The following is a 23,210-nucleotide window of genomic DNA, read 5'->3' as shown; positions in this document are numbered from 1 at the left end:
AGTACTCATAGATAAATTTGGAACCATCAGTAGAAATTCTCATTCGATCGCTCCCATCAGAACTTGAGCTAGACTCTGATGTTTGATATAACTTGTCATTTTTTATCTTCCAGGTCCACATTCAGAGAACAGAAGGATGTGATCACATGACCTGTTCTCAGTGTAACACTAATTTCTGCTACCGTTGTGGGGAGAGATACCGTCAGCTGCGATTCTTTGGTGATCACACGTCAAACCTCAGTATATTTGGATGCAAATACCGCTACCTCCCCGAGCGACCGCATGTAAGGAGATTAGTGCGAGGCTCTGTTTGTGGTGAGTGCATGAATTGCTAGGCATTTTATTTACATAACATAATGCATATTCCTTAAAGGGGTAGTTCACCCAAGAAAATTTTTTGAAGCAACTGGTTTCAGAGATTTGAAATTTATATCTATTAAAAAATCTTAGGTCTTCTAGCACTTATCAGCTGCTGTATGTCTTGCAGGAAGTGATGTATTCTTTCTAGTCTGACACAGTGCTTGAGATCTGCGCATTGCGCATTTTTGGTCACATCAAATCCAGAAAAATTGTAATAAAAAGTATGAGAATGGAGCGATTTAAAGGAACATATATTTTTTAACAATGGTTTGAATTTTTTACAAGCCATCAAATCAAATAAAAGTTATGCAATTTGCATATTGTTTTAATTGTACGAACTTGAGGAACATATATAACAAGACAAGGCTTAAAAAGAAGCCCCCCCAAAGAAAAATAAATGCGTTTTTTTTTCTATTTTACCACGCATATAATTTTTTTTCTAGTTTCGCAGCATATTTTATGCAAAAATTCAGCCTGTCATTGCAAAGTACAATTAGTGATGCAAAAAAAAGGGCTCCTGTGTGTCTGTAGGTATAAAAATGCAACTGCTATGGCCTTTTAAGCCAAAAAACGAGGAAAAAACGAAAACGCAAAAATGAAAAGCCCGGCCCAGAAGGGGTTAAGAGCTCCCTGTACTTGGTGGGAGCGCAAGTGGAGGAGGGGCATGGGCTGCATAGCGTGGTCTACAGCAGCGCTTCTCAAAGTGTGAGGCGCCGGCCACAGGTTGGTGAGGTGCGTTAACCTAGCCTGGTCAAACAGAACTTTTTTTTTTCTTCAAATTTAAAGTTTTTTATTTTCAAAGACAAGAAAAGAGAGTATACAATACAAATGGGAACTCGGGACGGCAAGTCCCTCTGGGGGGAAGGGGTAAATATAAGGAATGATGTAAATGCACAGAATGCAATCGTAATCGTGAACTGTAACAAAGAACAGTAGGAATGTCAACATCCGTAACATGACCAGAAAAAACGGGATCAGTATTCCGGTCGATCTCAGCATAAGTCATTACAAAAACAATGTACTATCATATGCAAGCTGTACTGCAGAGATAGGAGAGACAGAAGCAAGAAGACGACAAACAAAACACACCGGACAGGAGAGGACAAGACAACAAGAGGATCATAAAAGAGAGGCTGTCCCTGGCGGCAAAAGAGGGGGGGCACCCTTCGGGCAACTAGGGACAGAAGGACTGTTTCAGGCCGTGACGGTTCTATAAGAATCAGAATCCTGGAATAGGAGCCATTGGCCCCAAGTGGCCGTGTACCTCTTCACTGCTGCCGGGGTAACAGCAATGAGGTCCTCCATGTGATGTGTCTGGGCTATTTCCGCAAACCATTTGTCAATAGTTGGAGGGTCGACGGATTTCCATTTCCGAGGGAGGACTGACTTGGCAGCTTGGAGCAGATGGCGTGCCAGAGATTTTTTGAAGCGCGACTGGGCTGTGGGGAACATGAAAAGCAGTGTCGCTTCAGGGGTATTAGGGATAGTGATGCCGGTAATTTCCTTAATGAGACGCAAGACCGTGGGCCAAAATGACCGCAATTTGGGGCATCCCCACCAAATGTGTGTCATGGTGCCTCCCACGCCCCCACAATGCCAACAAATGTCAGGGACCAAGGGGTACCAGCAATGAAGGGCAGCTGGAACCCGATACCAACGGGACAAAATCTTATAACTGGTCTCCTGTGTCTTACATGCCATAGTAGCTTTGTGAGATAGATAAAAAGCCTTTGACCATTGTTGAGGCGTAAAAGTTTTTCCCAACTCTGTCTCCCATGCCGAGCAGAAGGAGGGCAGATGGTCCAGTCTAGAGGAGAGCAACAGTTGATAAGAGAGAGAGATGGCATGTGGGGGACAGGAAGGTGCCACACAAAACTTTTCAAAGTCCGACAACGTATTATGGAGAGCGTGAGTACGTGAAGTGGTCGTGTACAAACAGAACTTTTTTAAAAGATTTGGGATTCCTACGCCAGCTTGGTTTTGGCGCAGGGATCCAGTGCATCGCCGGCCCCTTTTGCAGTGGATAGCTCCTCCTCCAGCACTTGCATGGGCTTTTGCCAGAAGACATGGAGGGAGGACTGTAAATGTCTGCTACTTGTGGTGAGCGGGGGCCTCATACACAGCTCCTATCAGCAGTAGGATACACTTGCAGGGTCGGACAGAGCTAGAGGTGCCTGCATGTAACCCACTGCCACTCTGCTGACAGGCTATGAAATGTGACAAGCAGACTGATGGTAACCGTTGGGGGCGCCGCCTCATACACAGCTCCTATCAGCAGTAGGATACACATGCAGGCTCGGACTGAACTAGAGGCGCCTGCAAGTAAGCTGCTAGCAGGCACTGTGTGACCAAGGTTCAGGCTGTCTGTTCAATCGTAAATGAGCTCCCTTAAAGGGGTATTCCAGGGAAAATCAATAATTTAGCAAAGGAAAGGGTTAACCAAGGTTAACCCTTTCCTAATATACTTACCTGTTGTTTATTGCCCCCCCCAAGGAGATCTCCGGTCCGGTCACGTGATCTTGCAGCTTGTGGCTCGGATCCTCTTCTTCTTCCGGTCCGGTGACGTCAACACCCGGCGGGCGTCGCTCTCCGTCACATTAGCAGCAGAGCACTGAACCCTGACTGGCTTGGTAGCGTGTAGCCAATCAGGGTTCAGTGCTCTGCATCCCCGCACGCTTCAGAGTGGGGGTCCCCTGAGGCTGCAGTAAATTATCAGGGGTCGTCGGGCTCAGTGCCGGTCACCAGTTACATGGGCCGGCACTGCACTACAGCAGGTAAATGCGGGGTCTAGCATCCATCATCACTCCGCAGAAACACCCCCCCCCCCGCCCCCCGTGTTAGCGATGCCAACCGAGTCCCCAGAGTCCTCACTCACACAGCACCTGTCAGCTGAGTACAGGTGCTTGAGACCAGTGCAGAGATGGGTTCAGTGCTCTGCTGCTAATGAGACGGAGAGCGACGCCGGCCGGTTGGTGAAGTCACCGGACCGGAAGGAGAAGAGGATCCGAGCCACAAGCTGCAAGATCACGTGACCGGACCGGAGATCTCCTTGGGGGGGGCAATAAACAACAGGTAAGTAAATTAGGAAAGGGTTAACTTTGGTTAACCCTTTCCTTTGCTAAATTATTGATTTTCCCTGGAATACCCCTTTAACAAATCCCCCCTCCCCTCAGCTCAGAGAAGCCTCAAGCTTCCTGTGTCCACGGGTCGGGCGGTAAGTAAGGGCAGGGGATATGTGCAGACACAGTGAACACACATTTCCCTCATCCTTGCACCCTGTTTGCTCTCATTCCTGCTGTGTAACCCCACAATCATGCCCCCACATACCTGCTGTCTGCCCCCAATATTCCTGCCCCCAGCTGTCTGATCCCATCCCACTGCCCCCAGCTGTCTGATCCCATCCCACTGCTTCCTGCTGTCTGCCCCCACATCTTTGCTGTCTGCCCCCACAATCCTGCCCCTGCATACCTGCTGTCTGCCCCAACAATCCTGCCCCTGCTGTCTGCCCCCACAATCCTGCCCCTGCATACCTGCTGTCTGCCCCCACAATCCTGCCCCTGCATACCTGCTGTCTGCCCCCACAATCCTGCCCCTGCATACCTGCTGTCTGCCCCAACATTCCTGCCCCCTGCTGTCTAACCCCACAATCCTGCTCCCAGCTCTCTATCTGCCCCCACATCCCTGCCCTTTGCCCCCACATCTCTGCCCTCTGCTCCCTCCCCCCACATCTCTGCTCTCTGCCCTCACATCCCTGCCCTCTGCTCCCTCCCCCCACATCTCTGCTCTCTGCCCTCACATCCCTGCCCTCTGCTCCCTCCCCCCACATCTCTGCTCCCTCCCCTCACATCCCTGCCCCCACATCCCTGCCCTCTGCTCCCTCCCCCCACATCCCTGCCCTCTGCTCTCACATCCCTGCCCTCGCATCACTGCCCTTTTCTCCCTGACCCTGATAATCTTTCACTTCTGGCTTCAGCGTCCACCAATGGTGAGGCCCGAGCAACACTGTTGTTTGGTTGGTGAGGCCCGAACTGAAAAAGTTTGAGAAGCACTGGTCTACAGCACTGTACTCTGACCCAGGAAGTCTCCCTCACCTTCCAAGGTCTGTGTGGTCACACGACTGCACCAATGGGGAAGGGGGTGTGTTCAGCATGGACCAATCAGGAAGTGAGAATCACAGAGCAGAAACTTTTCTATACAGCAGTGTGTATAGCTGAGTGTAAGGGCCCTATTACACGGGACGATTATCATGCGAAAAATCGTTTTATCGTTCAAATTTAAACGATAATCGTTCTGTGTAATTGCATGCAACGATCGAAAAATCGTTTGTATATCGTTGATCATTGATTTAGATCTGAAGCTAAAATTATCGTTAATCATTCGCTGTAATTCCACATTCGTTCGCTCAAGTTCCGCATTTTTTTCCCTAATCGTTCAGTGTAATAGCACATTGCTCATTGTTTTCCTGAGATCAGAAGGAATAGACGATCGCAATAACGATCGTAATAACGACCATCGTTCTGTGTAATATAATGAACGATTTCAGGCTAACGATAAACAATCTCGTTTGCGATTTGTTTATCGCTCTCAATCCAAGTTACTCTTAAACCAAGGTACCACTGATAACACACACGTGTGTGTATATATATATATATATATATATATATATATATATATATATATATATATATATATATATATATACACACACACACAGACACGTGCTATTATATTATGATATATCGCTCTGGGTTGGCTACAAAGATCCTGTGTGCATATGGGTTAAACTTCTGTCATTGCAGCCTCCACCAATCTGCGCTTTATGGCACAGTGACCAGAAAGAAGCCTCTCCTCAGTAAAAGACCTGTGAAAACCTTCCTTGCAAAAGAAGTAGATTATTTCTAATGAATGAAACAAAGATTGACGTTTTGGCCTTGGTCCTAAGTGTCATGTCTGGTGGAAACCAGGCACTGCTCATCACCTGCCCAATACCATCCCTACAGTGAAGCATGGTGGTGGCACACCCCTGTGGAGGTGTCTTTTAATGGCTGTACAGGGTGACTTGTCAGGGTTAAGAGGAAGCTAGATGGAGTAAAATATATAGATATTCTTAATAAAAACCCGATCCAGAGTGTTCTAGACCTCACACTGGGCAGAAGGTTCATCTTCCAACAAGACAATGGAGGAGATTTATCAAAGGATGTAAAATTTAGACTGGTGCAAACTGGCCATAGCAACCAATCACAGCTCCTTTCACCAAGAACTCGAAGCTGAGCTGGGATTGGTTGCTGTGGGCAGTTTGCATCAGTCAAAATTTTACACGCTTTGATAAATCCTCCCCAATGACTCCAAGAACAGTTAAGACATCACAGGAGTGGCTTAGGGGCAACTCTACATGTCCTTGAGTGGCCCAGCCAAAGTCCTAAGAACCCCAATAAGCAGAGATCGGAAAATTGCTGTCCACTGAGGGTCCCATCCAACCTTATAGGGCTTGAAAAAATCGCAGAAAATACCCAAATCCAGGTGTGCAAACCTTGTGACATCACACCAAAGAAAAGGGTTTGGATACTTCCGTCAAAATTTGAGTTTTTCCTATTCAATTCAACTAGTAACTTTTTAAAACATTTTGTTTTTGTTGCTATTGGGGTATTAGGTGCAGAATGATTGGGGAAACCTGAATTTTTTTTATTTTTTTTTTGGCAAGGATTTGAAGACTCCCCAAATGTTTTGTATAGAACATACCACCCATGCAGAATCCACGTGTGTGATGTATTATATAGAGGTGTAAGGGTTTTATTAATGCACGAAATTTGCACCACTTCTGTGAGGAATAAGGATTTATACAGTCACACATACAGATCTAATTGTTACATATATGTCTGCCTATTGTTGTTTGTTTCATATTTAGATAAAATGATGGCTTCTTTTCTTTTTCAGCGGGGAAGCTACTTATTGCACCCTTGCTTATCGTCATTGGCCTGGCATTAGGAGCTATTGCAGTTGTAATAGGTAAGAGAAATTCACAATAATGGTTTTGGTCTACTTGTGCAGTTGGGAACGGTTATCTAGTGGGTTAGGCACTGTGGAGGAATCTTTCCCTTTCACTGCCAGCGCTATTACAGATGCCAGCAGCGAGCGGGTAAGAGCCGGGGGGCCTTCTGGGCAGCCCATAGAAGATATCGGCGGTCTGCTGCCACCACTCCTATTCCACGGGGCGACGGCAGTAGATTGCTGCTAACGTGATTGGCGATTTTTTTAACTTTTTGAAGACAACGAGCAGCTGACATAATTTTTTTCACTTTTGTGTTTGTTTATATAACCGTCACCACCACTACACAGAGTACGAGCCAACTGCTTCCGGCCCCATTCTTAGGGTAGTGCAGGTGCTGAACAGCTGATTGGCAGGAGTGCGTGGTGTATTCATCATCCTGGGCATAATTTATTGGGTTCTGTTTTTAAGGATTTTTTTAGATGAATTGATCTACCCAGAGGTAACCTTTTCAGGCACCGTCCACATCACACAGACAGAGATACTAAACCGAGGCAAAATCTGACTATTGTCTGATAAAAACAAATGGAACCCTACATTATTACACATCCATTGATTATAGGTTCACTGGAAAAATATTTTCTGTCTACAAGTGGCATGCTGCTGTTTTTTGGCTTTGCCCGCTGGCAGCTGAGCACATGTAGCCGTCTGCTCCCTTCAGACATAATCTGGGCCACCTGTTGTGCATCCTCCTACAGACTGTATACAAGCTCATACAGATGGAGGATAGACCTAAATCCATGTTTAATATATAAATCCTTTTCAATGCCTTTTTATGTATTTATTGTTTAACAACCTGGTGACATCATTAAGTGACATTCAAGAAAGTCCTGGTTGGGAAAACACACAAGCAAACATATCTACTTGCATATGCATGTCAAGTCACATTATTATGACCTACTTTTGATGCCAGCCGTGCGTAGTTCATGAAGGAAGTTATGAGCTGGCCTTGTATGTACGGTGAAGAAAATAAGTATTTGACACACCACTGATTTTGTTATCCCATCTACAAGGAATAGAGAGAGGTGTGTCATTTTTATCGTAGATTTACTTCAACTGTGAGAGACAGAAATTATTTCCAGAAAATCACATTGTATGATTTTCCTCCCATGAGGAGTTGTGAAACCTCTTTGGTGTGATGGTCACCACTAGCTTACATATATTAGGGTATCTAATAGTTTCCATTACAGATCTGTCTGGATACCTGTCCTCTCTTTTAGATAACGTAACAGTGCTCTGTTTTCTCTTTTTACCTTAGGGTTATTTGGACTGCCTATCTATTGCCTTTGTAAAAAGCAGCGGAAAAGAACACGGACTGGTATGCCATGGTAATAGTGGAGGTCTTCCTGAAGCTTGAAAAAGTCCTGTGGGGGCCAAGCAATGCTGTGTGCCGGAGAACATTACCCTCATGTCACCTGATCTTGGAACGTGGACAGTAGACTACCTTTACTTCAATATTCCACTTAAAACAGCCCCCAAAGGCAGACAGTAATGCCACCTGATGACGGTGCACTCCCAGCTGGATAAGCCCAGAATTGCTGCTTTTTTTATTTGTGATATTCATATTTTTATTTTGGAACATGTATTTGAATTGCCATTCCCTTCATAGAGTTGTAGACTAGATTTCATTTTATTCTTTTTTTTTTTTTTTGTTAGACAATCAAAGTAACCTGATCTGAACTTGAAGGCTTGAGCAGCCTGTGTCTATTTCTAAAGCCTTTGTCACAGAACTGAAAGACACCTTAAATATTGGAAAGTTTTACCAAGTCTGGTATAGAGCAAAGTCTGTAACCAAGGTCGCGCTAATGACAACTTACAGACAGCATGTGTTATAAGTAAGACGTGGCAAGTGAGATTTCTACAATCTTGGCATTACAAGCCTGCAATTGTTTATGGATTAGCATTTATTATATCGCAGGCTTCAGACACTGCCTTTTCCCCATTCCTTGTGTATCTTCTTTTAGATACGCTGTCTAGCTCCTGTAAAGGCAACATTTCTTTTCCTTTGACACCTCCGGAGGGAATACACAAGTGCTGTGTATTCTCTGAGTCAAAGGAAAATTCTATTTCTTCCTTTCTTATGCTGATGACTCACAGCCCAGGAACGGTTTGATATAACACTAGTATAAAAGATGTCAGTTGCGAGTTATCATCTATCCAGCAATGCTCTGGCACAAAATGGCATGTATTCTGGCTTCCAGATCATGGTTGCAATCTCTAGTATGAAAATAAGGCCACTAATAGAAGCAATGTCCAGTACTGTTCCTCTTCAGCAACAAATAAGATCACTCATTTAGCCTCCTTTTAGGGTTTCAAATGTAAAATATGTACATTGTGTTGTTTCAGTGCACAACTTCGACCCTTTGTGCCCCTTTTGCTATATAGAGCCAACATCTTGTTATGATTGGCAGTCTACGGGCTAAAGGTATTATTCTTGTGGCTTTGGCTCAAGGCTTTATAATACCTTTACAGCTTATCAAATGACTGCCTCAGTCATTGCTTTCAAGTTTGAGCCTAAGGGTCCTTTTGGATGAGTAGATTTCTTGGCTAAAGGGGCCGCAAACAAGCGCTAATCAGCTAAATCATTTGCTATGCCTTTACACGGCATGAGAAATCTAGCAACCGGGCCGCACAAACAATCCATGTGTCGTTTGTGCAGCCATAGGAACTGATCGCATGGATATACATATATCCGTGCTTTCAGTTTCCAGATCACACAGCAGTACATACTTACCGCTGCTGATGTGACGGATCCTGTTCCACCGGCTCTCCTGTCCAGCCGCTGTCCTTTGGCCTGCTTCCTCCAAATTGATTGACAGTCGGAGAAGGCGGGTCCTGAAGACACAGCGGCTGGACCGGAGAGCCGGGGAATAGGATGCCAGATCACAGCAGCGGTAAGTATGTATGGCTGTGTGATATGGAAACTAAGAGCACAGATATATGTATATCCCTGCTGTTTCCCTTTCCTGATAAATTTTTACGTTTGCTTTAAACAGATGATCAGCCAAGGATTGGGCATTTTGCATTTCCTCGGCTGATCACTGTCACTTTTTCATTGGCCGAATATCTGCCAAAGTAGCGTTTCTTGCAACGCTCCTGGGTGATGATCGGCCCATGTAAAAGGCTCTTTAAGGCATTTTAACCACAAAAAACTGTTGGCCTATCCGTATTAGATTGGTGGCTGTAACAGCAGTAAAAACTTGACCTATATAATACCGATCTGTTTGAAGTGGCCATAGCACTCATGCGATTACTACAGCCTGTTCATTGTTTACATCAGTCTCAGGCTGCATTGTACTAAATGGAATTCACGCGTTCCATGCTTACAGTCCATGCATGGAAGATGTGCTACAGACGGCAATCACTGAACTCTTGGCACTGCTGTGGCTGTGTCAGTACAGTAGCATAAAGATTTAAACTGATTCAGATGTCCTGGCATCATAATGAATCGTGATGCTGGGAGCTCCGCGTTCTGTTTCACAGCACATTGTTCGTATTTACGGTACATGTGAATGCCCCCTAACTCTCTGCAACAGTCATGCAAGGTATTTCAGTGTTTGGCCTGTTCACTAAAATGGGGCAATGCTGTAAAATAGCTGGCATTGCTCTTATAAAGATTGCAGCCTTTGCAAATACAAACTGGCCTGCAGCTTATGTCAAACAGCTGCGGGTGATTCGTGCGGGTGTTGAGTTGGACCCCTGCCAATCTAATGTTGATGGCCTAATCCTGAGGATAGGGGGTGAGGATGATGCAGAGTCTCACTCAGCTAGTGATAGGGGAGCAGCTGGGGGATATAGTCAGGTAGTCAGACCAAAAAACCTAGAATAACCCCCCAATCAGTTTGGTTATAGAGAAGAAATTGTGCTAGCTGCACTTCTCTAGTATATATCTACAGCTGCTTTTTTATACTGCTTATATACCAGTGCCACAAAAAAAAAAGAGAAAGGAAGCTTGATTACATCTAGATTTCTGTTGGATCCATAAAGTTTTAGAGTTGACCCTCTGAAGTTGCCAAGAACAAAAATGCCAAAAAGAACTGCAGTGTTTTTGTTTTGCCAATAAATGCTTCCAGCTACGCGGTGTACAACTCTTACAATATTAACATTCAAAGATCAATGTTACAATGTGGGGAAAAAAATACTCGTCCTGCTGTATTTCCTGCGATTTTTAGCCAACTGTTGTCTAAACTGTTCTGGTGCCACTACTGTGAGGTTAGTAATGATGCCAACAGAACATGCTATGGGGAAGTAGGCATGACTGAGAGATTTAGTTATAAAAGTCTAAAATGACAATTTGTGGGGGCACTCTATATCATGTCAGTATACGCTCAGCGGCCACTTTATTAGGTACACCTGCTGTTACTGGGTAGCACCAGCCCTTTGCCATGGGAACAACTTAATTCTTATATTAAAAGTTACTAGAAAGGGTTTTAGTGGATGGTGACATGATGGCATCACACAGTTGCTACCTATTTATTGTACAAATCTTCCATTCCACCTAAGTGTGTCGGATTAAAGGGGTTACCTGGGATTAAACAATTGATAGCCTATCCACAGATCAGCTGTTGGGTCGCCCGCTCTACACAGTAGTTTCCACTACTCAGGAAACAAAGCCAACTGCTGCTGACCCCGTTCTCACTTTAGTGTGGGTGCTGAACAGCTGATCAGAGGGGTAGCTGGTTATCGGCTATTCTATGGGTAGGCTGTCAGTTGTTTAATCCCTAGATCTATTGACTGTGTAGGCTATAGAGCCCATTTAAAATCCTTTAAGGTTCAGATTCTTTGTGTCTTGGTTTGTTTATTGGATAAAGTTTCTTTAGTTGTGCAAGCGTGTGCCCACTGTATTGCCAGTTTCCCTATCTGAACTGTCCGGAGTGGAATCAGTCATGTAATGTGATGCAGTTCCTTCACTTTAAGTTGCCATGTTAAATGCATCTGTTGTAACATATGGTCATGTCAAGTAATGTCTCTTTCCTGTCAGCTTTAACCTGTCTGGCCATTGTAAATTATTTTCATCTACTAAACAGGATGCCTTTAGCTTTGGAAATCATCAAAGACCAATGTTTCAGCCGTCTGCCTTTCAACTCTGTTCCACTCCCTGCCGCTCCACCCCAGATGTCGGGAAAAGCAGGATCCAGTCCGGGGAAACTGGGAGAAGTTTCCGAGGACTGGATACAGCTTTTCCCAGGAAGGAGCAGCAGGGAGCGGAGCAGAGTTAAAAGGCAGGTGGCTGAAGAGCCGATTGATGATCAAACAAAGCGTTTCACTTTGTTTAGATGGGCGATTCGCTCCATATTCCACAGTATTGCTGGGAGACCTAAAAGTAGTCTTGCAGATGGGATGCCTTTTAATGGCTGACAAAAGTAAGAAGTTATGTTAAAGGGAAAGTATCAACAGGTCAACCTGCCGAAATGTCCTTATAGTGCACGCGGCTCTGAGGATGAAGGTAGGATTCTTACCTTGATCTTTGTCATTGTTTTTGTGAGATTTGAAATGTAATTGATATGTTAATGAGGTAGTTTGGTGCGCTGGGGGCAGAACTAATTTTAGTAAGGGTGGGCCGGCCAAGGTGGATGGGTGCACGGAGGGTGGTAGTCCAACCTCCAGAGCACCAAATCGCCTCATTACCATTTCAATTACAGTTCTAATTTCCTGAAAATGATGCTGAGGATCAAGGTACAAGAAACTTTCCTTCATCCTCAGTGCTCCTTGTCCCATAGGGACATAGCAGGTTAGATTGCCCTAGGCTTTTCTGGGACATATGCCTACATGCCATTTTGATTCAACCCCCTTGGTCCTATTTACTTTTAAATACACATTGAGTGGATATGCCTTTTACCAGTGTAACTAAGGCAGGGGCATATTTGTTGCTGTAAGAGGACTTGTCACACGAGACATGTACGTTTCCTAATGCTGTACGGATCCTAACTTCCAAATCGGTAATGGAAAAGTTCTTTCCATTCCAGTTCCCCTTCTACTGAATAGCGTCTAAGAATTGATGTAACTCTCATTAACCTTGAAAGTGGTAGCACATTTTTGAAGACTACTGTGTTGTCGATGCCATTTTGAAAATTACTTTGCCAAATAGAGGTGGTAAATGTGATATTGCTTTATGTTTTTTTGCCTTTTAGGGTGATCAGGCTCTGTTAGTGCCCTGTCCAGAGTCCCAGTCCTAGTCAGAAGCCATAAATGCTGTCCTCTATGGACTGTACTGAAATGTTTCTATGTTTCTTAAATGTCTGTGCAATTGGGGCCAGAATGTATATATGTTTTGGAGGATGATTTTGTCATTGCCTTATTTCTTATTTACATCCTTTCCTAGCTCTCCAATGAGATTGTGTTCTAGCTTTCACATGTAGCGGGACGTGTACGTGCAAGTAACTTACTCAGTACAGTGATGTGTATTGCACTGATAGCTTTCACATTCAAGGTCATTGGAATTTTTTTTTTCCCATTGGGAAATTGATTGACCGTATTTTCTACTAATAGACGTACACAAAACAATAACCTTCTGTGTATCCAGTCAGCAGATTCTCCTTAACTTGATATATGAGTTTGTGTGACATTCACATTTGATTTGGCCACATTAATAATATGTACCTCTGGTTTAGAAGTTTCCGACCTACTCTAAGAGTAAATTGCATTACATTTATCCATTGTCATTAGATGAACTGTTACAGGAGGATACTATAGGGTAATCGGTTTCCCAGCAGTTTTCATACTTATTTCCTAATGTAGTCATATCTAGTGCAGGGGATGTAATTTTGATGCCCGCCCTGCTGATATTCATTTAAAGGGGGGGCTGGCCAGGACGGCTTGGTGCACTGGGGTGGTAGCCCCGCCTCCAGTGCACCAAATGCCTAATTAGCATAAGGAGACAACTGCTAATGGCACGAAAACGGCATTGATGATGAAAGGAAGTAGCTTGCCTTTATCCTCAGCGCCCCGTACACAATAGGGACATATCAGCAGGTTAGATACTGTACTTCTAACCTGCTGATAGTCTCCCTTTTAATATTGCTTACATAACCTTTGCACCCTAACATATTGGCCTATAGTCCTACAACTCCACCCCAACTGAGGACAGGAAAGATGTTGGTTCTGGAAGAAATCAGACATGGTATTTCAGAGCCTGGATAACCGTTTTAAACGCTGTCTATTCACCTCTGACAAAGTCAGATTATATATGGAACTAGCCTATTGTCAAGGTAGGTAGTAACACCCAGTGATTAAAATGATTTTGAAAGCTGTATACTGTACAGTTCCTCTGCTACTACTAGATATTTAAAGGGGAACTCTGGCAAAAAAAACTCTTCCAGTACTTATCAGCTGCTTTATGTCCTGCAGGAAGTAGTTTATTTGTTAAGTCTGACACAGTGCTCTCTGCTGCCACCTCTGTCTATGACAGTAACTGTCCAGAACATGCATCAGGGAGCACTCTGTCAGACTGGAAAGAAAATACCACTTCCTGCAAGACCTACAGCAGCTGATAAGTATTAGAAAATAGTAAAATACAAATCTATATAACTTCCTGACACCAGTTGCTTTAAAAGTTTTTTTTTTGCCGGAGTACCCCTTTAAATAGAGAAGTTCTAGAATTATTTCATGGGGAGTACAATAAAACAGTGTCAGGAATGAGGACAGACTCTCCTTTATCCATCTAGAAAATCACTAGAGGTTTGAAAAATTAAGGTGTCAGCCCTTAGTGATGATGATATTTTTTTTATTTATTTTTTCTTAAGATCACTTTTAGGCTGTGTTCACACAGCAGGGACACCAGTATATTTAAGATCCATAGTAACATCAGGTGAGGCATTGGTTATATAGACAACATTTTTCAGCACATCATGTTTGAGTTGCAACCATCTTGGTTTAATTTGAAGACGTAATGAAATGTTTCTGTCCTGGGGTACACAGCAGGTTGTGGCTGTCAACGTTACATTTGCTTTGTTCTATCAAGTAACAACCAGTATGACTGCGTCTTTGTGGCCAATTTATGCGTTTTACTTTTATTCCCCCTCTAAATTTTTATTCCATTCCTAAGTATAATCTATATTATAGATGACCTCAGTCGTTTGGATGCGTCTCCTTTGGTGATTAGTGTGTATTTTTATTTGATTTTTTTTTTTTTACTCTTTTTGTGTTTGTTGTATGCGCCATACAATCTTAGTGAGTTCTGATGATACAGTTAATGCCCATTTATTCTTTTATTTTATAGGACTTTTCAGAAGTTTTTTGGTAACGTTATGTTAGCTCTGAGGACGAAAAGTTAAGATGTTTGCATAGTTTATAATTTGGTTCTTTTGGTTTCTTTATAACCTATATGTTTTTAATTGCCTTTTTTTCTGTAATTTAGCATTACGGGGGTAAATGGGTGACTTTGTCTCTTGTACTGTAATTTAATAATATTTATGTTCGGCATTACACACACCATCGTTCTAATGTAACTTATTTAATGATAATGTACAAGCTGCACTTTAAGAAATAAGTTTTAATTGCACATAACTTAAACATGGCTTCTAGGTGACGATAAACATTGGTTCCATAGGCTTCCATTCGGTGCTGTGTCAGAATATGGATGTGTGTATATACTGCTAGTATATGCATTTACACAACGGTTGCATACGTGTTTAAATACTATACTTTAGTGCCTTATTTTCTGAATCAATTGTTTTCCTATTAGTTATGTATGACAGTGCCCAGAACGTTCCAGCCTTTCTGTTTGATATAGCAGTTTGATGAAACAGGTTTGCAGAAGGCAGGGCTGTGGAGTTGGTAACCCGCAGCTCGACTTCTGAATTTTATCAGGGACCAACTCTGACTCCCGACTCCAGTTCCTTCATAAATGCCAATAAGACACCAGGGGAGTTATTTATCACACTAGTGTAAATTTAGATCTGGCTCAGCAGCTTCTTCCTAATTTCCTACATGATCCTGGGGCGACTTCTGAGAGAATAAGGCAAAGATATAAAGCAGATTCTCCTGTGTGTGCAGTAGATGCAGCCAGTCTTCAGCCACCATGTCCTGAACAACTCAAAACTAGACTAGATGGAGAAGGTGGTCTTTTCCTGCTGACAATCTTCTATGTTTCTAACTAAATATTCACCATACACAAAGAAAACCTGCTAACAATGCCAGATACCTGTAATATAGAGGTCAGAGATTTATCTATCAGCTGTCAGTCTTCATGCTCCTGAATCAAAGCGACCCCACAAAAAATGCCTGCACAGCCAGTCAAGGACTGCAGCTGTGTCCCGCCTCACTCACTTATTGGCTGAGTGGGCCTTTTTCAGTGGGACCGTGACATCACAGGATCAGGAGCCCAGCGGCCCTGATGCCGAACTGCAGGGGGCCACAGGGATGGGTAAATAGGTCTGCTTTATTATGATTCCACCACTCACCCCCTGTCCCCCTTGGGCTTTTCACTGTTGCCCAGAATACATCTTTTAATTTCAGCCTCTCTTTCTCTCAAACACACACACAGCCTGCTGCAGCCATAGCACACTCAAGAAAATCACACAATCTTCTCCCAGAGAGCAAACACCATATAGCGGACAACAGGATATCTTCATATAACATTAAAGATCTCCCCCTCACACACAATGGACTCTTCCAGCTCAGAAACATACTGCCAAATAGTAACCACCAACTTCTCCCCAACCATCCTAATCTATTAGGGCCAGTGCTTTATTACTGATTTTTGGAGTAAATGCTTCACCCTTTCTAAGTGTATGTGAGAAAGTGTTTTTCTGGTTTTAATAAATAGGGCCTTAGATTAATAGAACATAAAATATATTGATGAGGAACATTTTATAAAATTCTTATGAAATTAAAAAAAATTTCTCCAGCCAAAACTAACTCCGACTCCACAGCCCTGGCGGTAGGTGACTACTACCATGCCATCTTGTCACATCATACAGATAAGTTACTTGTCATTGGAATAAACAGATGGGCTGGGTAATGTTTCAGAAATAAAGATTTTTTTATACTCCCTATGTTGTCTTGTTCGTTGTATAAGGTTTGGGTGGTTTTTTTTTTATTACATATTTTGATATAATGTAACAACTGAAATCAATATAATCAAGTTTTCTATACACTTAAAGAGGTACTGTTGTGAAACTTTTTAAAATAAATAAACAAACGGGTTCATGGGGTGATCACATGTAGTTTTGCAATATATTCCTTTTTTTCTTTTTCTTTAAGTTTATATTAACATTATACATATGGCCACTGGGTGTCTACCTTCAATGGGCATGTGTACAGCTGCTGCACGTCCATTCAGTAGCAGAGAATCTTGGGGGTGCTTGCATTGTATGGTCAGCTCTTCCGTCACACAGCACCAAAACTTCTGTAACCACGCAGCAACATTTTACTGGCTGAATTGTTACATAACAAAGAACATTGTCACCTGGTCAGCTGCAGAGTTAATAATATAATTAGCCTAAGATAATTGCCCTCAGTTAATATAAAACCTGCATGATGAACAGATGTTTTGCCTTGTGTAAGTGAGCAAAGGGCTGGGACTTCCTGTGTTTTTTTTTTTTTTGTTTTTTTGTTTTTTAACAGAGCAAAGACCAAAAATTGGCTAAGAGGGATCATGGACCACATTTTGGCCATATGTATAATGTTGGTTTAAACAGAAAAAATATGGAGTATATTGCAAAACTGCTTGCGATCGCTACCCCTATTGATTTCTTTATAAACATTTCACGCCATGTATGCTTTAAAAGGAATCTGTCAGCTCCCAGGCCCTACCTGAAGTGCTGACAGTATGCTGTAGCTGGCATGTGAGCATGTTGCCTTTTGGTAATTTATGGAGAGGATTATGCTCAATGTTGCATCCCCTTCTGTAATAAAGAGTCAAAGAGGAGTTGTGGCTCAGTGTTTGTGCCGCGCTCAGGCACACCTCACTACTCATTTCTCCTTACCCCTTCTTCGTGAAATATCATTGCTGCCCAGCCTCCTGCTCGCTCACGCTGTCAGTCAGTATCAGCCAACAGAGGACTGATCTGCAATCAGATATAGTTGAAAAACTTACCCTGTGTTGGAGCTGTGGTGTAGGGGTAGATCACCTCTGTAGAGACCAGCAACAGTTATTTTCTTTGGTTTAATTTCCCTGATGGAAAGTTGTTTTTTTTTTTTTTTTTTTCTTCTCATTATTGTATAATTTTTTAAAAGGCAAAGAATTCCCAATCAGGTCTGAATTCTGTCTTTTTTTTTTTATTTATTTTTTTTAATTTTAATACAGTGATGAGAAAAAAATAAATAAATAAATAACTATTTAATTTCCATCAGTGGGATCGAACCTGGTAAAAAATCTTATATTAGAGTCTAGGCAAGTGATTTGCCCCTAGACCACAGGTTCAACATAGCTAGGCTAGGAGATTCAACTGTGTCTGATTGCAGATCAGTCCTCTGTTGGCAGATACTGACAAACAGTGTGAGTTTGCAGGACGCTGGGCATGATTGATTATTCATAAAGGAGAGGGAGGAGGAAGTAGAGGTGAGGTGTGCCTGCATGTGGCACAAATGCTGAGCCACAACTCCTCGCAGTGTATTAGTCCCTGTACTGTACAGCTGAATGCAGTGTATTAGTCCTTGTACTGTACAGCTGAATGCAGTGTATTAGTCCCTGTATTGTACAGCTGAGTACAGTGTATTAGTCCCTGTACTGTAAAGCTCAGTGCAGTGTATTAGTCCCTGTATTGTACAGCTGAATGCAATGTATTAGTCCCTGTACTGTACAGCTGAATGCAGTGTATTTGTCCCTGTACTGTACAGCTGAGTGCAGTGTATTAGTCCCTGTACTGTACAGCTGAGTGCAGTGTATTAGTCCTTGTACTGTACAGCTGAATGCAGTGTATTAGTCCCTGTATTGTACAGCTGAGTACAGTGTATTAGTCCCTGTACTGTAAAGCTCAGTGCAGTGTATTAGTCCCTGTATTGTACAGCTGAATGCAATGTATTAGTCCCTGTACTGTACAGCTGAATGCAGTGTATTTGTCCCTGTACTGTACAGCTGAGTGCAGTGTATTAGTCCCTGTACTGTACAGCTGAGTGCAGTGTATTAGTCCCTGTACTGTACAGCTGAATGCAGTGTATTAGTCCCTGTACTGTGCAGCTGAATGCAGTATATTACCTGTACTGTACAAATGAATGCAGTGTATTACCTGTACTGTACAGCTGAGTGCAGTGTATTCGTCCTTGTACTGTACAGCTGAGTGCAGTGTATTAGTCCCTGTACTGTACAGCTGAGTGCAGTGTATTAGTCCTTGTACTGTACAGCTGAATGCAGTGTATTAGTCCTTGTACTGTACAGCTGAGTGCAGTGTATTAGTCCTTGTACTGTACAGCTGAGTGCAGTGTATTAGTCCCTGTACTGTACAGCTGAGTGCAGTGTATTAGTCCCTGTACAGCTGAATGCAGTGTATTACCTGTACTGTACAGCTGAATGCAGTGTATTAGTCCCTGTACTGTGCAGCTGAATGCAGTATATTACCTGTACTGTACAAATGAATGCAGTGTACTAACACCTGTACTGTACAGCTGAATGCAGTGTATTAGTCCCTGTACTGTACAGCTGAATGCAGTGTATTCGTCCTTGTACTGTGCAGCTGAATGAAGTGTATTACACTGCACTCAGCTGTACAGTACAGGTAATACACTTCATTCAGCTGCACAGTACAAGGACGAATACACTGCATTCAGCTGTACAGTACAGGGACTAATACACTGCACTCAGCTGTACAGTACAGGGACTAATACACTGCACTCAGCCGTACAGTACAGGGACTAATACACTGCACTCAGCCGTACAGTACAGGGACTAATACACTGCACTCAGCCGTACAGTACAGGGGGTAATACATTGCATTCAGCTGTACAGTACAGGGACTAATACACTGCACTCAGCCGTACAGTACAGGGACTAATACACTGCACTCAGCTGTACAGTACAGGGACTAATACACTGCACTCAGCCGTACAGTACAGGGACTAATACACTGCACTCAGCCGTACAGTACAGGGACTAATACACTGCACTCAGCCGTACAGTACAGGGACTAATACACTGCACTCAGCCGTACAGTACAGGGACTAATACGCTGCATTCAGCCGTACAGTACAGGGACTAATACGCTGCACTCAGCTGTACAGTACAGGGACTAATACGCTGCACTCAGCCGTACAGTACAGGGACTAATACGCTGCACTCAGCCGTACAGTACAGGGACTAATACGCTGCACTCAGCCGTACAGTACAGGGACTAATACGCTGCACTCAGCCGTACAGTACAGGGACTAATACGCTGCACTCAGCTGTACAGTACAGGGACTAATACGCTGCATTCAGCCGTACAGTACAGGGACTAATACGCTGCACTCAGCTGTACAGTACAGGGACTAATACGCTGCACTCAGCTGTACAGTACAGGGACTAATACGCTGCATTCAGCCGTACAGTACATGGACTAATACACTGCACTCAGCCGTACAGTACAGGGACTAATACACTGCACGCAGCTGTACAGGAGTAGACGTGCAGGTAGCGGCTCCTCCACCCTCCCCACACCGGAAGTGGCTGCATCCCCGGGTAACCAGCACCGCGTCCTCCCTTTAACAGGAAACGTGATCAAGAGGAGAAGGTACGGTACCGAGTGTGACAACGGAGGAGATTACGGCACTGCTCACTGCCACTCTTTTATATTAAGCGATGTGTTACGTAAACAGCCAACGTTATACTAAGCTAAGTTGTGTTCTACTGAACCGCCACTAGAGGGCAACCGCCCCTCACTAATGTAATGTATCAGCGGCGCTATACTGCTCAGTCACCGCGATAATAGACAGCTGTCCTATCGGGCCTGAGACTTTTCCTGTGTTTCAGAGAAGAAATATGGACTCTGCAAAGTTCAGGGTGGAAGGAGAATATATCAAGAACCTGCAGCAGCAGATCTACTTCCTTGAACTTGAGGCTAGCTTCCTATATCCTTTACTAGAGAAGAATAACTGCTGTAACATCTAGCCTATCTGTATCTGGCGCAGCCAAATAGCTTTACATTGTGTAATGGGAAATTCTGTTCTATAGCACCACAGTATTCATCATATTAGCAGTGCCCCATTATATCCATCCTATCACCAGTGCACCACAGTATTCATCATATTAGCAGTGCCCCACTATATCCATCCTATCACCAGTGCACCACTATATCCATCCTATCACCAGTGCACCACTATATCCATCCTATCACCAGTGCACCACAGTATTCATCATATTAGCAGTGCCCCGCTATATCCATCCTATCACCAGTACAACACTATATCCATCATATCACCAGTACACCACTATATCCATCATATCACCAGTGCACCACAGTATTCATCATATTAGCAGTGCCCCACTATATCCATCCTATCACCAGTGCACCACTATATCCATCCTATCACCAGTGCACCACAGTATTCATCATATTAGCAGTGCCCCATTATATCCAACCTATCACCAGTACAACACTATATCCATCCTATCACCAGTACACCACTATATCCATCATATCACCAGTGCACCACTATATCCATCATATCACCAGTGCACCACTATATCCATCATATCACCAGTGCACCACTATATCCATCCTATCACCAGTGCACCACTATATCCATCCTATCACCAGTGCACCACTATATCCATCCTATCACCAGTGCACCACAGTATTCATCATATTAGCAGTGCCCCACTATATCCATCCTATCACCAGTGCACCACTATATCCATCCTATCACCAGTGCACCACAGTATTCATCATATTAGCAGTGCCCCATTATATCCAACCTATCACCAGTACAACACTATATCCATCCTATCACCAGTACACCACTATATCCATCATATCACCAGTGCACCACTATATCCATCATATCACCAGTGCACCACTATATCCATCATATCACCAGTGCACCACTATATCCATCCTATCACCAGTGCACCACTATATCCATCCTATCACCAGTGCACCACTATATCCATCCTATCACCAGTGCACCACAGTATTCATCATATTAGCAGTGCCCCACTATATCCATCCTATCACCAGTGCACCACTATATCCATCCTATCACCAGTGCACCACAGTATTCATCATATTAGCAGTGCCCCATTATATCCAACCTATCACCAGTACAACACTATATCCATCCTATCACCAGTACACCACTATATCCATCATATCACCAGTGCACCACTATATCCATCATATCACCAGTGCACCACTATATCCATCATATCACCAGTGCACCACTATATCCATCCTATCACCAGTGCACCACTATATCCATCCTATCACCAGTGCACCACTATATCCATCCTATCACCAGTGCACCACTATATCCATCCTATCACCAGTGCACCACAGTATTCATCATATTAGCAGTGCCCCATTATATCCTTCATATCACCAGTGCACCACAGTATTCGTCATATTAGCAGTGCCCCACTATATCCATCCTATTCAATGGAATGGAATGGAAAATAAAAATATGAATGAGGACTTGAACTTCTTTTTTTTTTTTATCTCCTTCTGGTTTGGGCACAAAAACAAAAACAAAAAAACTGCGATGTATGAAACCAGCATAATGCTGTCTGTGATAATGGCAATAATATACACACTGCGGTTTTAATGCAATAATATTTTTATCCAATTTTGCACAATAACCGGGTACAGACGAAAGAATAATCACCCCATATCCATGCACAATAAGTTCAGGTGCTGACGACAGGACAATATCAGTCCATACTTTTCTTCTCAGAAGGGTGCGAATGCCAATGATTGTGAGGTTTCGAGGATCGCTCCTCTTTGTCAAGCCCTTGGAGCTTGAGAAATGTGGCAATCATTGGCGCTTGCACCCTTCTGCTTTTCGGCGGGATTTTTGAAATCCCTTCTAGGAGTTACAGTCTGGCTCCCAGGGGCTCAACCTCCTGGAGGCCTGACTGGAGGCTCTTACTGTATCTGTGCCAGCAAGGAGTGTGCAGGCTCTGGTACAGACATGCGCCTTTTTAAAATTTGTGCAAATATTGGCCTGGATTTAGTAGTCTAAAACTTACACTGTCTGTTTTTTTTCCCACAGAAATCAATGACAGCTCAGGTTTAAAGCGGCACTATCAGCAGGTTCTGCCCAGAGAACCTGCTGATATGCTGCAGAAGATCAGTAGCTTTAGGAGTATATTGCTGTGAATAACAATCCTCTTCTCCTCCGCATAGTTTATTAATTTCCTTATTGCTTTAATGCAAATCTCATTCCTAAGAGCATTTTGGACGTTAGGCTCCGGCCCCGAGCACCACTGCATCCCGCCCCAGTCCGCCCCCTCCCGTCCCGCCAACTATGCTTATTTATATATGCATAGTGAGCTCTATGTACTGCGCCGGCGCAGGGAAGATGTCCCATCGGAGACGGGCTGCGCGATTCATCTGGGCCGTCGCAAATCCTCCCAGAGGTCACCCGAGATGTAAGTATAAATCTATGTTTGTCTGTGAATTAAAGTGATTGGTTTTTTTTGCTAATTGTATGAATGAGAGTAAGAGTTGTAATGTTTGCCTGTTGAGAGAGTGTGGATGATGGGAGTGTGCATGGTGTGGATGATGGGAGTGTGGATGATGGGTCCACACAATGCTCATCCACACCATGCACACTCCCATTATTCACACTCTCTCAAAAGGCACACACTACAACTCACTCTCATTCATACAATTTGCAAAAAAAAAAATCAGTTTAATTCACAGACGGATATAGATTTATACTTACACCTTGA

General features: G+C 43.4%; 1 protein-coding gene across 1 annotated transcript in view; it reads left to right on the top strand.

Annotated features, from left to right (window-relative positions):
* RNF217 (ring finger protein 217) overlaps positions 1-16,399 on the top strand; it is a 66,806-nt gene extending 50,407 nt beyond the window's left edge. The window contains exons 4-6 of the mRNA XM_069974893.1: positions 114-315; positions 6,295-6,366; positions 7,665-16,399. Of these exons, the coding sequence (XP_069830994.1) occupies positions 114-315; positions 6,295-6,366; positions 7,665-7,738 (348 nt within the window). The 3' untranslated portion in view covers positions 7,739-16,399. The remainder of the gene's footprint in view (positions 1-113; positions 316-6,294; positions 6,367-7,664) is intronic.
* Positions 16,400-23,210: the final 6,811 nt, after the last annotated feature.

This window comes from Dendropsophus ebraccatus, chromosome 6 (genome assembly GCF_027789765.1).
Source record: "Dendropsophus ebraccatus isolate aDenEbr1 chromosome 6, aDenEbr1.pat, whole genome shotgun sequence".
Classification (NCBI taxonomy): Eukaryota; Metazoa; Chordata; class Amphibia; order Anura; family Hylidae; genus Dendropsophus; species Dendropsophus ebraccatus.
This window is presented reverse-complemented; position numbering and strand designations above follow the sequence as displayed.